This window comes from Bos grunniens, chromosome 14 (genome assembly GCF_055505025.1).
Source record: "Bos grunniens cultivar Pamir isolate PY7600 chromosome 14, Bosgru_T2T1.0, whole genome shotgun sequence".
NCBI classification, from domain to species: Eukaryota; Metazoa; Chordata; class Mammalia; order Artiodactyla; family Bovidae; genus Bos; species Bos grunniens.
The window spans coordinates 45,186,887-45,203,578 of NC_141178.1; the positions used below are offsets into that span (position 1 = coordinate 45,186,887).

The 16,692-nt window shown below is 38.8% G+C and overlaps 1 protein-coding gene across 16 annotated transcripts in view; it reads left to right on the plus strand.

The window, feature by feature from the left end:
* Positions 1-218: 218 nt before the first annotated feature.
* The window catches only part of UBE2W (ubiquitin conjugating enzyme E2 W), a 91,494-nt gene continuing 75,020 nt past the window's right edge, over positions 219-16,692 (plus strand). For 10 of the 16 annotated variants that reach the window (XR_015140728.1, XM_086336478.1, XM_086336465.1 and 7 more), the window contains exon 1: positions 263-422. Coding sequence is in view for 12 of the 16 variants with exons in the window: in XM_086336478.1 (XP_086192604.1) it covers positions 321-422 (102 nt within the window). In the remaining 4 variants the exon portion in view is untranslated. Of the gene's footprint in view, positions 492-1,195; positions 1,267-16,692 lie in introns of those variants that run through there. The other 6 variants (XM_086336466.1, XM_086336471.1, XM_086336470.1 and 3 more) reach the window with 4 other exon arrangements.

Sequence of the window (16,692 nt, forward strand, 5' to 3'; positions counted from 1 at the left end):
GAAAGGTAAAATCTGTAAATCTTAACACCTGTGGTTGGGAAAACAAAAACCTCACGGGCCTGGATATCATCAGGATCTCGGGGTATAGACAGAAAAAAATAACAACCGTGGTTCGGGTCAGAACCCGAGCAGCGTTTCCTAAGTGATCAAGGTAGACAGTGGGGTCTGGTGGAGGCCGGAGAGCTCTATGCGACCGAAGGTAGGGACAGCGCCATTCACTGTGCCCTCGCTTGCCCCTCCCCCGCCCGGGCGCCTAGCCCGCCAGCCAATCCCCTGGCGCTATCCCCTTCCCATCGGAGGCCCCGCCCCCCGCGCCCGGGATGCTGGGGCCCCGCGGCGTGACGCGAGCACGGCAGCTCCGCCCCCTGCGTCTCTGGCCTCGCCGGCCTTGGGGGGATGGTACCATCATGGCGTCAATGCAGGTAAGAGGAGTTTGCAGCATCTGGGCGGGCTCCGTTGCCGCGGGGAGGATGAGAGCCTTTCCTCCGGGGGTGTGTCTGGGTCTGTGGGGCACCCGGGCGGGCTCCAGAGCGGCCCCGGAGACCGGTCCTTCCCACCTTCAGGGCGTTGGGGAGGGGTGAGAGGCGGCGAGAAGGGGGGGGTGGTCTCGGTCGGTCGAAGCGGACACCAGCCGGCCGGGAAGTTGGGGGATAAAGAAGGCTAAAGGGGAGGAAGGGGCGAAGTTTGATGTTGGCTCCGCGGCGTTGGTCTCGAATCACCTACGGCTCACACGGACGACTGTCGCCTGCCTGCCTCCGGGCCCAGGGATGCCTTTTCCACCGCGGTCCCCGGCTGGGCGGAAACAGCTGCTCTCGCCGTTGTCGCCGGGGCTGGGGCGGCCCCGAGAGGGGCTGAGTGTGGGGAGCCGAAAAGGCGTTCCGGGAGAAGGCGGCTGTTCGCAAAGGCGTTTCGCGGCCTCGACTCAGGCCTCCCACGCTCGGCCTCCTTGGCTGCTCGGTCCCTCGACTCTCCTTTTGACTCTTAGTCCTATGCCCCAGGGGTACCTTCCTCTATCAGCCTTCTCAGTCTCAACCCGCAGAGGTCCCGCAGCTCATTTTCTCACTCGCTGAAGCTGCCCTGAACCCCTCAGAATCATTTGCCGTCTAACTGGCTATCTCCCCGAAGGACGGATCACCAGCCCCTTATACCTCCCGGGATAGCTCACCCTCCAATCTTTTTATTTCCTACAGTGCCCCACCCTTGCGGTCGCGGTTAGGCTACAGCCCTTTGCCCTTCTTCCCCAGACCTTAGTGGCACCTTAATTTGGTAAGAGGCGTTTGTTAACCCATGTTATAGCTACCTGACTTGGCAACGCGTGGTTTTCTGGTTTTCCAACTTAATAGACTCTTTTTTCTTTTTCCAAAGAGTTGTGTGTGTGTGTTTTTTTTTAACAGACAAAGATGGCATCCACAATTGCAGTTTTGTAGAGATTAACTCTGCATTATCTATAGCTTGCATTTAATTTATAGATGAAGACTAGCTCTGTCAGAACATAGAGAAGGCAGAACTCCCCTTTGAAGTGTCAGCTGAGCGCTTTTTAGTTTTAACAGCATCTTAAAGAGACCACGTTTTTCTTAGAAGGATTTTATATGCTTTTGTTTCTAGAAGAATAAGCAAGTTTCCTTATCCCCCTGCCGATTTTTTCTCTTTTTAGGCGAGAACAGTGCTTTTCTTTTAGCTCTTTTCTGAATCTTCTTCCTCTTTTGTGCACGTATTTGCTTCGCATTTACTTCTGTGCTTTTGTGTTATCTGTCCCCTTTCTGCCTGTTCTCCATACAAGACTCTTTTTACCTTTGCTTCTCCCTCTGGACTTTACTGCAGAACAGAAAAAAAAAAAAAACAAACCAAAGCAATTGTATATAACATTCCTAGTTGAAGAGATGTCATGAAACAGTCCAGAGAAAAAACAAAAACAATTTCAGGAAACATTATACTTTACCGTAATCTCCCCAGAGACGTTAGAGAGGTTTCGTCATTTGAGGCCAAAAAAGGAACTGTAGAACACGAGTTTAACAGTAGATCGGCTATGTGACCAATTTAAGATTATTTGTGTTAAGATTAAAACCATTCTCTTTAAGAATAAAAGGATTAAAATCCACAGTACTAGTGATGATATTTGGCAGAGGAGTATAGGGATAACTGATTTGCTGATTAAAATTAGACCTTTAGTGTCTGGAAAACAGATTTCAAAACTGAGTGAGTACAAAACTTAATGTTGATAGTCTGGAATTTTACATGGCGACTTAAGCAATAGACACAATACTTGGCAGTGTAATACTGCATTTTTCTGTGTCCCAAGTACCTCTGTCTTTTCACCCTTTATTCCTTTTCACCCTTTATTCCTTTATGTCTTCTGATTAGAGGAATGGAAAACTGATATTTTCCCTTTTAATTAAAACTAAATTCTTCCTTTTATTTGTATTTTAGAAGTACCTGATACAGATTCTCTGGTAGTATCTTTTTATTTTTTAAGTTTTTTATTGAAGCATAGTTGATTTACAATATTTTGTTTCAGGTGTTCAACATAATGATTCACAACTTTAAAGGTTATTCTCCATTTATAGTTATTAGTAAATATTTGCTGTATTCCCTGTTCTGTACAATATATCCTTGTAGCTTATTTATTTTATACATAGTAGTTTGTACTTTAGCTTGTACCTGTTAACCTTGTCTCCCAATGTCGCTCCTGTCACTTTCCCTTTCCAGTGGTAACCACTATTCATATCTGTGAGTCTGTTTCTTTTTTGTTATATTCACTAGTTTTACTTTTTAGATTTGATATGTAAATGATATTCTACAGTGTAGAATATTCTATAGAGAATATTCTATTTCTCTGATTTATTTCACTGAGCATTATACCCTCCACATGCATCCATGTTGTTGCAGATGGTTCAGTCTTTTTTTATGGCTGAGTAATACTCCATCATGTGTGTGCGTGCACGTGTGCACATGCATGCATCAACATCTTATTTATCTCTTCATTGGTTGATGGACACTTACGTAGCTTCCCTATCCTGACAACTATAAATAGTGCTGCTGTGAATATTTGGCTGCATGTATCTTTTCAAATTAGTGTTTTCGTTTTCTTATACATACCCAGTAGTGGATCATATAGTACTTCTAATTTCCATCTTTTTGGGGACCTTTCCTACTGTTTATGATAATGGCTGTACCAATTTACATTCCCACAAACAGTGTGCAAGGGTTCTCTCTTCTTTTATGTCCTCTCCTGATAGTATTTGAAAAATATTTAGTATAGATTAACCAGGCTTTTTGAAACACAGCACTTCTCTGTGTGGTTATTCTTTGTCTTTGCACAAAATTTTTTCCTGACCATCTTAATAACAAAGTTTAACTCTTCAAGACAAATAAATTATACATCAAACAACAACTAGGTTATATTTGTTCATTTACGCATGAGTTATTTTTTGAGGGCCCTCAATGTCAGGTATTCATCTAGGTGCTGAGGATACAGCGATGAACAAAAGCAGATGAGGTTTCTGCCTTTGTGGATGTAATAGTCTGGTTATGGGTGATGGGTAAGAAGAAAATATTTAAGTTAATTGCTATTATGTTAGACGGCTATGGTGCTATAGAGAAAACTTGTGGAAGGAGGCTACTAAATGTTTTTTGAATTTTAGTTAGAGTTCTTAGGAAAAAGTAAGCTATGCATGAACGCTGCTTTAACCATGTCCTTACCTAAAATGTTTTCAGTAGATTTCTTCATCTTACCCACACCAGGGTATGACTGCTGATGAAGAGGTTACTTAACCTGTAAGAGGAACTGTGTTTTAAAAGTATGCATATTATGCAAATGTATATAAGACTTACTACCTGTATTGATAAAGATGAAATAATTTAGCCGTAAGGATCATCAGGATAGCAAGTAAGGGTGGACTTTCAATTTCTTTTTTGGAGAGTATGTTGTTGTTTTGTCTTTTTAAAAAAAATTTTATTGAAATATAGTTGACTTACAATGTCATGTTAATTTCAGGTGTGTAGCATAGTGATTCAGTTATACATATCTATATGTAGATAGATAGAAAGGGCTCCCCACGTGGCTCAGTGGTAAAGAATCCATCTGCCAGTGCAGGAGACAAAGGTTTGATCCCTGGGTCCGGACGGTACCCTGGAGAAGGAAATAGCAATCCACTTCAGTATTCTTGCCTGGAGAATCCCGTGAACAGAGGAGCCTGGCAGACTACAGTTCATGGGGTCGCAAAGAGTTGGACATAATGGCACCCCACTCCAGCACTCTTGCCTGGAAAATCCCATGGATGGAGGAGCCTGGTGGGCCGCAGTCCATGGGGTCGCTAAGAGTCAGACACGACTGAGCGACTTCACTTTCACTTTTCACTTTCATGCATTGGGGAAAGAAATGGCAACCCACTCCAGTGTTCTTGCTGGAGAATCCCAGGGATGGGGCAGCCTCATGGGCTGCCGTCCATGGGGTCGCACAGAGTCGGACATGACTGAAGTGACTTAGCAGCAGCAGAGCACACCTGCACATAGTGACTAAACAACAACAACAGCATAAGATATACAGTTGTATCTGTTGTTTTTCAGATTCTTTTTGGAGAGTATGTATCTTAAAGCTGACATTGTAACTACTGTAGTATACTCTATGGGTGCCTTACAACCTTTTTTTACATTGTAGCACACATAGAAAATAATTTTTGAATTGCACACCAGGGTGGATGAGATTGTTGGAGGCTGGAAGCACCTGGCTGGGCAGCTCACAACAAAACATTGGGAATGAGGATCAGTGTTCTGGTACACCCATAATGCTGGGTAAACTTCTGCTCCATTTGCTAGAGTTGTTCAACATACGATTCGAGATTATGGTTTTCAGATTTCTGTGAGCCCTTTGAGATTTTTTTTTCCTAGTTTTGTTTTTTTTTTTCCTAGTTTTGTTTTTTTTTTTTTTTTCTTTGATTTTTTCCCTACTGTTTCTTCCTAGAACAGACACAAATCACCAAGTAAGATATGGTTAGATTCTGTTTTAAGAAACCATTTGTTCTTCAACATACGATTCAGGATTGTGGTTTTCAGATTTCTCTGAGCCCTTTGAGATGTTTTTTTTCCTATTTTTGCTTTTTTTTCTTTCATCTTTTCCCTACTGTTTCTTCCTAGAACAGACACAAATCACCAAGTAAGATATGGTTAGATTTTGTTTTAAGAAACCATTCTTAGAGAATGGTGGTCTCATGATGGTACTTAAACTTTACAGGAGTTGAATAAGTAGATTTACATTAATTCTGATGATTCTAGAAATCTTAAACTATTAAGTGGAAAGTTGGTCATACCAGTTGTTTAGATTTAGCATTTTAGGGACTTAGATTATTTGGTACAGACTTTCTTAGAGTATTATTAGAGTGAATTTTTTATGTGATTCAAAACATTTCTTAAAAGTGGAGCAATATTAGGGCATTCTGTTTTCAGCTAAACCATAAAGTTGTATTTTTTGTGTATGTTTTTTTATTTTGTTCTTAATCTTTTTTTTTCTTCCCCATGGGCTCATTTCATATTATGAAATGATTAATTAATTTTGCCTCCTGGATATATTTTCTGATTTTAGATTTTAGCTGTTTCATTCAGACTTCTTTATGTTGGAAGTTTTTTAGTACACCTGGTATACTTTTCTAATTTGACCACCTAGATTTATTAATTTTAGATAATAAGCTACCTTTGTTTTATGTCTAAAGATCTTAGAACGTCAGTGTATAGTAGTTGATACTTTAGCAGTGATATAATTGAGAGAAATGATCAGTTGAATTACTCTGTGGATTTTCTTCATTTTCTTCCTCTTTGTTAATTGGGTCTTATACTGACTCTTGATTTGGCTAGATGGAGGGAAATTGATTTTGAATATGTGCTTATTTTTAGATGACTTAGAAACAATAAATTACTTCGGGTTATTCACAACTCTGCATTGTTGTTTACTCAAATTGTTGGTTCTAGCGATTGAGGGAGAGAGTGTGGGTTCTTGAAAGTGAAAGTGTTAGTCACTCAGTCACTCTTTGTGATCCCATGGACTGTAGCTCACCAGGCTGCTCTGTCCATGGAATTCTCCAGGGAAGAATACTGAAGTGGGTTGCCATTTCCTTCTCCAGGGGAACTTCCTGACCCAGGGATCAAACCTGGGTCCTCCTGCGTTACAGTCAGATTCTTTACCATCTGAGCCACCAGGAAAGCCCCAGGGAAGTGATTGAGAGATAAGAGTATGAGTTCTTTCTGACATTATTATTATAGTCATATTACTTGACAATTAGATTCCATATGACTATTTGTTGATATCATCATGAAGGGTTACAGCTTAATCAAAAGTGAGAAAACTGACTGTCATCACGGATCCTGAGGCTTACTAAGCACTGGAGGCTTGTGGAGTATACCTAGAATTATAGTACCTGAGAAGGTTGGCTAGATATTGGCCGGGAATGGGGCCAGCACAGAGCTGTTGGAGCAAGTGCTGAAGGAAAAGGGAAACAGCAAAGAGTAGAATTGAAGATGTTCTGTGTCAGTGATAAACTTAAGTAGATAGTAGACTTCACCGAATAAAAGCATAAAGCTGGGGTCATTATCTTTTCTTAATTCTCACAGCAGTCATTGTGGTATTTTTCTTTTTGTTATTAATCAGTTGTTGCTTTACAAGATGCCTTCTATTTTTTGTCCTAAAAGTGTTGGTTTGGATCTCTTATTTTAACTTTTTAGGTCTCTTCCACTTCCTTGGCCATAGATTCGATAAGAACCAAAAAAAAAAAAAATCCTCTCTCATTGTCCCTTAAATGTGCACATAGTGATTACAGTGCGTGCTTGTCCATCACGTGACACAGCAGATTCTGCGTTAATTCTATTTTAGAGAAATCTAATAAACAGTTCTCTTAATAGAAAGGTCGAGTACCTATAAAGAAATACTTTAAAATTCATTTTTATATTACATGTATATTCCCCTCAAAGTTGGCTGATTTTCTTGATTTATGTGTGCCATAACTTTGGTGTTTTTCAAAGTATTTACATTCTCTCTGGATTCTTACTCCAGCCTTGTAAAATGGGAAGTCAAATCCCATTTCAGTCTAATGAATAGAGTGATTTTTGATAAATAATCACTTATTTGAGTGGAGAAGGCAATGGCACCCCACTCCAGTACTCTTGCCTGGAAAACCCCATGGACGGAGGAGCCTGGTAGGCTGCAGTCCATGGGGTCCCTAGGTCGGACTGGACTGAGCAACTTCACTTTCACTTTTCACTTTCATACATTGGAGAAGGAAATGGCAACCCAGTCCAGTGTTCTTGCCTGGAGAATCCCAGGGAAGGGGGAGCCTGGTGGACTGCAGTCCATGGGGTCGCACAGAGTCAGACACGACTGAAGCAACATAGCAGGAGCAGCAGCAGCACTTATTTGAGAAGTGACTTACCCAAAATTGTATAGCAACTGAGTAGTGAAGCTGATGCTGTTAAGATGAACATACTAACAAGTTTGATCTTGTAGAGAAATCATGGAGATACTTATTTAACTCTTTAGTCAATAATTTACCATTCACTAAAATATTTTATTGCTTCTATAGCTAAGAAAATGAGAGGGAAGTGTTCCTTATATTTTAAAATATAAAGTTACTTTATGTATCAAAATTTTTACAAAGGTTCTGTATGCATATACTTGATTGATGAATAAAACTATAATGGCAAACCTTTAGTGTTCAAAGATACTCTTTATTCTTAAGGAGAGTTTTTAGAAGGATGATCTGGCACTTTTATTTTTTAAAAATATTTTTTCTTATGATGAGAACTAATTTTACTTTTGGCTGTGCTGGGTCTCCCTCGCTATGTGGGCTTTTCTCTAGTTTCAGAGAATGGGGGCTCCTCTAGTTGCGGAGCGCAGGCTTCTCTTGCAGTGGCTTCTCATATTGCTGAGTAGGGGCTCTAAGGACTGTGGGCTTCAGTAGTTGCAGTTTCCCGGCTCTAGGTCACAGGCTTGTTAGTTGTGGCAGAGGCTTAGTTGCTCCGCAGCATGTGTGGCATGTGGGATCTTGCTAAAGGATCGAACCTGTGTTTCCTGCATTGGCAGGTAGATTCTTTACCACTGAGCCACCAGGGAAGCCCTGGCATTTTTTCTGAAAATACACTTCTACATAGTATTTATCTAGGTTGAGCCTTTGCTGAGATGAATTTTATTGCATCTTTTATATCATTGTCTGCTTCATTGTTTTATCTGCGTAATACTTGTTCATGTTTGTCGGGTATTTTTAAAATGTCTCTGTTTGATGGCCTTTATTTGTGAATGCTGTTTTTGGAGTACCAGCAAATGGTGCATGCCTTTGAGTTATTTTTCTCCTGAGAAAAATTGTATTCTCATTCAGTTACTTTTATAAAAACTTCATTAGAAAAAAGCACCCAGGATCTAGAATCGAAAGACCTGGATTCAGGCTCTGTTTCACTGCTTAACAGCTGTGTTGCACAAAACCCAGTGTGTAGTGTAGTGATTAAGACAAAAGTAGTTGAGCAGAGAGGTAAGCATTTGTAAACTTCCCAAACCTTTCTATAGTATTCCTCATGTGGTGCTTGGCAAAACTTGATTCTTCCAGTTGTTCAATTAGAAACCTTGGTTTCATCCCACTTCATAGTCAAACCATCAGCAGATTCTATTGAGCTCTACCTTCAAAATAAACAAGAATCCAGCCATCTACTCTTCTGCATCATTGTGTGTGTGCGTGCTGAGTCGCTTCTGTTGTGTCCAACTCTTTGAGACCCTGTGGACTGTAGCCTGCCAGGCTTCTCTGTCCATGGGATCTCCAAGCATGAACACTGGAGTGGGTTGCCATGCCCTCCTCCAGGGGATCTTCCCAGCCCAGGGATTGAACTCATGTTTCTTACGTCTCCCGCATTGGCAGGCAGGTTCTGTGCTACTGGAGCCACCTGCATAATTACCTGATGTAAATCATCATCATCTGTCATCTACATTATGTCAGTAGCTTCCTAACTGGTTTCCCTGCTTCTGCACTTGTTCCTTTACAGTCTTTTCTCAACTCATCATTTAGATTCTTTCAAAACAAAAGTCAAATGTTACTTCACTCACATCCATACTGTGGTTTCCCTATTTTATTGAAAATACAAGCTAAAATCCCTGTTAGTGATCTAGAAAGGCCTTATATTATCTCTTTGACCACGCTCCACCTTACCCTCCTCACTTCTCTGCAGCTATATGGACCTCCCTTTTGTCTTTGCCCCTGTTATTTCCTCTACTTGGAGTGCTCTTCTCCACTTATCTGATGGCTCACTTCCTTTTTTTGTCTCAAATCTTTTTTCAAATGTAGTTTTCTAAGAGAAGCCGTCCTTGACCACCCAGTACAAGATAGTCCTAGCATCCCTGGCATTTGCAGTGCCCCTTAACCTGCTAAATTTGATCTTTATATGCCTGGCATATTGTTAATTAATATACTGTTTCTGCTGGACATACCCCAGTGCCTGGCATGTGGTAGACCTTCAGTAACTGTCAGTGGAATAAGTACAGGTTTGAATTCAGATAACCTTTGTTTGAATTCTAGCTCTGCCACTTAAAATCTGTGTAACCTTTTTTAAAAAAACCCATCATATGGGGTAAAATTACAAATCACTTCATGCCATAGATCTTTGGAATTGTTTGTGAGTTATATCTTATAATTCTGTAGGCCTCTTTATTTGTGTAAACTACCTCTGTCAGATATTCACTTAAAAATTTTTTTGATTCCTGGTTCTTTGTTGCCTACCAACAAAGTCTACCAAAAAAGCAGATTTCCTTTATATGAAGTCTCTCCTTGTGTTTACACACCACAGGGAGCAGAAAGGAAGTACGATTTCTAATTAGCGTGTATTCTTTGCCAGTCCTCTTCAAAATTTGAGAATTAGCCAAGTAAAATTTTGAGCCTTCTATATCAATTTTAAATGGCAAGTTCATTTTTTCCTTTTTTTAATTGAAATACAATTCATGTATCATAAAACAACCTTTTTTTAAAGTATAAAAGTCAGTGGCGTTTAAAACATATTCATACCCATGGTCACGAAAAGAATATATTCATAAACTCACCCCTAAAAGAAACCCCTTAGCCATTATCAGTCACTTTGTTCCCAGTGTATCATGTTACCTGGTCCCCTTCTTCCTCTGTCCCCACCCTTGGAAATCACTAGTTTGTTTTCTATCCTTATAGATTTGCCTATTTGGGGCATTTCATATAAATGGAGTCAGGCAATATATGGCCTTTGGGACTGGCCTCTTCCACTCAGCATAATGTTTTTGAGGTTCATCCATATTGTAGCTTGTATATCAGGACTTGGTTCATTTTTAGGCTAATAGTCCATTTTATGGTTATGCCACAGCTTGTTTATCCATCAGTTAATTGACATTTGGTTTGTTTCCTGTTCCTGTCAGTTAATTGACTATTTGTATTATTTCTACCTTTTGAATAATGCTGCTGTGGGTATTTATAAACATGTTTTTGTGTGGACATGTTTTATTTGTCTTAGGTGTATACCTAGGAGTGGAATTGCTGAGTCATTTGGTAACTTACGTTTAATGTTCTAAGAAACTGCTGGACCTTTCCGTGTCTGCTGCATTGTTTTACATTCCCATGAGCAGTGTGCAGAGCTTCCAGTTTGTACATATTCTGGCTAATATTTGTTGTCCATTTTTTTAACTGTAGTTGTCCTAGTGGGTGTGAAGTGGTATCTCATTGTGGTTTCTCTTTGCATTTCCTTGATGACTAATATTGGACATCTTTTCTTGTTTTTATTGGTACATTTCTTGGAGAAATGTCTATTCAAATCTTTTGCCGTTTAAAAAATTATCTTTTTATTGTTGACTTGTGAGAGTTCTTTGTATATTCTGAACTTATTAGACATTTGATTTGCAAATATTCTTTTATTCTATAAGCTATGTTTGCACATTCTTCCTGGTATCCTTTGAAGCATAAATATTTTTAATTATGATGAAGTCCAGTTTTTTTCTTTTTTCATTTGTATTTTTGTTTTGTATCATTACTTAATTCAAGGTCATGAAGACTTGCAGTTTATTATACTTTTCTTCTGAGAGTGTTATGGTTTTAGCTCTTACGTTTACATCTTGATTTATTTTGAGTTAACTTTTGTATACAGTTTGAGGCATATTTAGCTTTATAGCATTAATATGGCAGGTTGTTTTGTTTTCAAAGTTGTATAGATCCACGATGAGGATCCATCAGGTTTGATAATACTCAATTGGATTCAAGTTATTTCTTTTGGTGAGTGCAGCTACTATCTGTTTTTCAGATAAGATTTATATTGTAGCCCTACTACTAAAAAATGTGATTGTAATCCTAATAAACTATTACTAAGAATATAGTCATATGTTGACTTTTACTGTAATTAAAATAGACATAAATCAACTTTGGTTTTTAAACTTGCAAAAGCATTGAGCCACTGGACATTTTTAGAGGTCATCTAGTCCAACCATCATACCTTTAAATCATTGCTGAATTTTGTGATTAGTGATCGTTGGTAAAATGTTTACTTTTGTACTTCATGGAAGGCATATGTTGAGCAAATTGAGTATATAGTTCTTTTTTAGTATATGGATTTTATATGAGGAAAAATGTTACAGAAAAAATGTCCCTTAGATAGGAAAAACCAATTTAAAGATTGTAGTGGAGAAAATTATGTAGCTGGGCATATTGGTGCCATCTTTGCTCTTCATATTGCTTAGTGGAAACCTCATAAATTCCTGTCTTTTGAGCTACCTTGATTTGATATTTCTACAGTCTATCCACATGATTCATGGATTCTGTACTTGTGAATCCACCTACTTGATAACATTTATTTGTAACCCTGAAATCAATCTCATGGTGCTTTTGTGGTGATTTGCACACATGTGCAGAGTGGGAAGATTTGAGTTGCTGCGTGTGCATGTGCCCTGCTCAGGTGAAACAGAGCAACACAGTCTTGTTTCAGCTGTTATATAATAAACAAATATCCTTCCTTGTATCTGTTGCCACTTTTTTCACATTTTTGTGCTTTTGGTGATTTCACTGTTTAAAGTGGCCCTCAAGTATACTGGAGTGCTGTTCAATCTTTCTAGTTCCAAGAAGACTGATGTGTCTTATTCAGAAAATCTGTGTATTAGATAACCTTCATTTAGGCATGTACTGTTGCCCTTGGGTTCAGTGTTGAGTCAGCAATATATATTAAGAACTCTTTAAATAGGAGCACACAAAAACTAAGGTTATTATTAATTGGTTGGATGTGAGCAGAGGATTACAGGAACCTAACCCTGTTTTCCCCTGGGAACAGTGGTTCACTATTTGCTAATTAAGTATTTGCTGTGACTTTATAGAATGTTACTACTGTGAATAATGAAAAAAGTAAAATGTCTATATTTTGATTTAAATTTCCGTCCCCCTTTGATCTGAAATGTGTTGAAGCCATGTTAAAACTGGTAGAATGTAATGTCACTCTGGTCAGGTTCCTTGTTTCCCTTTTTCCATTTTCTGCTTTAGATACTGTCCCTCAGTTGTTGTTGGTGGTGTTGTTTTTATTTACCCACATAGTGCAAGTCAGTGATTTTCACTGTTGGAATTATGTTGAAGACACCTAGGGAGCTTTAACAACAACTATCCCCAGAGAGTAATTGGTCTGGTGTTCATCCTGGATATTGAAATTTTTCTCAACACCTTGTTAAGCCTTATCTGCTACCTAAGTTGAAAACTTATCTGGCTACAGTGGGAAATTTTAGCTGTGCAAATTATGTAAATTGTATAAGATATAATATTTATCCTTGGGCCAGATTTAGCGTTCAGGAGATGGTAGACCTTTCAAAGTTGATGCCTCTGGAGAGATCTTTTTAAGAACCAAAGTTGAGACTAAAACTGTTTTATGTTCCTGGCTGATTAGGGTTCTATCAGAAAACATGGGTTTTCTGTATATCAGAGCAAATGTTGACTACCTTGCAAAAATCTCTTGTTCTGATGGCTACTTTATACAAAGAAACAAAATATCTGCTGTAAGAGTTTTTCTGGAGGAGGATTAGTAAAGGAAATACGTTTGAAATGTGGCTGCTGGGAACTTGCCTCCTGGATGCCACAGGCCAGAACTAGGAGTTCACATGCCTCCACTGAACATCCTGCATGCTGCAGCCGAGATCCAGTGCAGCCAAATACATACATACATGTTTTTTAAAAAAGAAGATGTGGCTGCTGGGTGACCCTCCAGGCTTAGCTGTGAGCTGAGTGATTCTTCTGTGCCAGTTGTGTATCTGGACAAACACATTTTATATCAGGAATTTTGGGAGTTGAATGTGAATAGTTACCAATCTAAGGTTGTTGGGTTTTGGGTTTGTTTTGTTGTTGTTGTTGTTTTAAATAATCTTAGGGGTCCTATATTAAAATGTAAATAGCCCTTGGAACATTAGTCTTGTTTTTAGTCTTTTGGCCATTATTGTTATCCAGTAATGCATAACATCATGCAGCTCCCATGTTAGGCCTATGCCAAGAGCTTTTTGTCTTAAAATCACAGAGAATCAGGCTCTTTATGATTCTGGGGCCTGAGTCTATTTTTTTTCCTGTCTTTAGGTTGAACTGGGTATTACTGTAAACATGTAGATTCTGTCAGTAGCTTTTACTTGCTATGAATCCTTAGCAGCTCTTAGTCTCTTTTTATAGTGAGCTTCCGCTTTGCATTCTGGGTAACTTTCACAGTTCCCAATTTTGTTTTCTCATTGTTCCTGAGTTTTTTGTGTGTGTGTTTTTTTTTTAGACTTATCTAGCTAAGTTACATACTGTTTCTACTGTCGTTTTGAATTCACGTTTTACTCAAAATCTCCATTAGTTCTTTAAAACTTTGTACCTGGCATCATGAATCCACCAAACTTAGTCTCAGTCTCACAGCTGTACGCACTTTTTTACCTCGTATGTCCTCATAGCACTCCTTACCTCTTTCATAGAGTTTTTCACTTCCGCCTTGTACTTTTATAAAGGCACTTTATTGCTTTTTAAGTCACTGAGGGCAGTGTGCTACTAGTAGTAAGCACTCAAGTAAAAGTAAAGAAATGCTTTTTTCAAAATAGGTCAGAAGTGATATCAAAACGTTGCCCTTTTGCCCTATCCTTTGTTTTGGCTTCTGCCCTGGCCTAATTAGGGCTTCCCAGGTGGCTCAGACTGTAAAGTATCTGCCTCCAAAGGGGAGATTTGTGTTCGATCCCTGGGTTGGGAAGATCCCCTGGAGAAGGGAACGGCAACCGACTCTAGTATTCTTGCCTGGAGAATTCCAGGGGCAGAGGAGCCTGGTGTGGGCTACAGTCCATAGGGTCGCAGTCAGTCAGTCATGACTGAGCATCTAACACTGGATCAGTTAAACTAAAGAATAGGAAAAAGTATATAGTATTTTAAATTAATGTTCATTTCCTGTTAATTAAATGCATTGTTTCAACTAGGTTAATGTTTGGTTTGTAACTCTTTACTTTGAAGATAATGTTTCAGTGAAAGTCTTATTTGTATCCCCTTCTCCCCCCCACCCTCACCCCCCACCCCACCATGGTAGGTTTTTCCCCTTAAGCTTCCAATCTACAACATTTATTTTGACAACAGTAATCTTAGGTCTTGCTTCATGGAGACTAAAATTATGTGATTGCCCTCTCCCTAAGCCCAACTATGTTGTGTCTCAGGATACTTCTTCTCATTTCTGGAATTGTATTCCTTTTCCAGTTGTATTCCTAGGGTGTGTCTAGGTGTGGATCTGTCTGTCTCTGCCTGTGGGAGGAGAAAGTATGAGGTTGTATGGGTGGAGGAGTTCTGGTGTAAGGAGTCTCATTCTCTGAGAAGTAGCAAAGAACAGAACATCTGTTGATGTCTGAAGTTCAGGCTGGGCTTCTATCAGCCTTATTACACTTAAACACAGTGTTGGCTTAAAGAAGACACAAAACCTGAGAGTTGTGAGTTTAAATATTATTCAGGGTTTCACTGAGTACAGTAGCTCAGGAGATAGCCACTCAGCTCTGAGGAAACTGCTCCAAAGAGGTGGGGGAGAAGCCAAGTTATGTATGATTTTTGGCTAGGAAATATTAAGGCATGCATTCGGGCATATGTCTTGGTAAAAGATGACTGCTAATCACAAAGAACAGATACACCAAGTGATGACTTTTAGTGCTTGTCTCTTTATGGAAAGATGCAAGAATCTGGCATCATTGCAGTTCTTCCTGAGGGCCTGTTTTATCCAGGGAACAGAGTTCCTTATCCTATTTTTCACTCTGAATTCCCCTCAGATTGTACTGTTGCTGGGCACACCTTAACACTTGTAGAACTGGGTGGTGAACATCAAGCCCTTTGTTCTTTGTGTATGGTAGTGGTGGTGTTTTCCTAGTGACAGAGCTTTACTTCAGATTTTTTAAGTTTAAAATATAATGGAAGAATTGGTCAATTTGGACTACGTCTACCAAAAACAAAACAAACATTACCTCAAAAAACAACCCCTGTGAGGATATAGAAGCCCAGTTCAATCTTGGCAAGCCTCTAGTTTTCATATTAATGACAGTGATGGAAGTACTAGAGAAAGCCAGGACAGTTAGTGGCATTGCAAAAGTAGCATTATTAGCTACTGCTTCTTCCTTTTTTGTATCACCTGTTCTAAAATAGACTGTTGTATTGGGTTCTGACTGAAACCAGATTTTCCTATATAGATACATTGAATTTTTTTTTTTCTTCCTTTTTTGGCCATGGATCTCAGTTCCCTTACTAGAGGTTGAACTCAGGCCGTGGTGGTGAAAGCCTGGAATCCTAACCACTAGGCCACCACGGAAACCATGCTCCCACATTAAATAATTTTTATTAACTTACTTTAGATCCTCATAAACTGGCAAAAATTAAGACTAAATTAAAAAAAAAAACTCAGCAGCTCTTCTTTTTGTAATTGGAAAAACAGTTGAAAGGTACAAAATCTCTTAAACTAATATCGTAGAATGCCAAAATTGATTTTATAAATTATAGTCGTTTATACTTTCATATTTCTACATTCCTTATTAGAGTGAATCTTGGTATAAATACATTTGATGTTCTCTTTAATTTTATTTTTTTTCAAGAAAGTAGAGTTTCGTGTTATTCTGAAAAAAACCCGGTTGTTGGTTTTATAAAAAAAATAATTGTAATGGCCTTGTATTGTAAGTTGTTGACTTCTGAGTTTGTTTGTAGTAAAAAGATATATGTAGGGATATGAATGTATATAAACAACACTGCTCACATTAGATGAGGATATTATGTACCACACAGGATTTATAATACTGAGAAGTGCTTAAAACCATAATGAGAATATTTACATCATTTACATTACATTGTAAAACTACAGAAAAATAACTATAGGTATATATGATTGAATTGGACTGAACAGTATATGGAGGAGGCTTTAACTTGTGAAAATTGAAATAGAGTAACCTGTGTTCTGGAATTTTTGATTTAAAAGAACTCAGAGGTAATCCTTTTTTAAAACGAAAAATGGACCCAGAACTTAGGTAACTTCCCTAGATATGATACTTAGGGTATACTTGCAATTTGGGAAATGGTCTCCCTAACTTAAATTTATTATTTGTGCTTTCAGATAACTCTACTTGACAGAATAAAAAATGTTCTTAAATTATCTGTAGTATCTTTTATTTATCTAATATGGATTCCATTGCAAAACCAGATTTTATGTTCATTGAAAAAT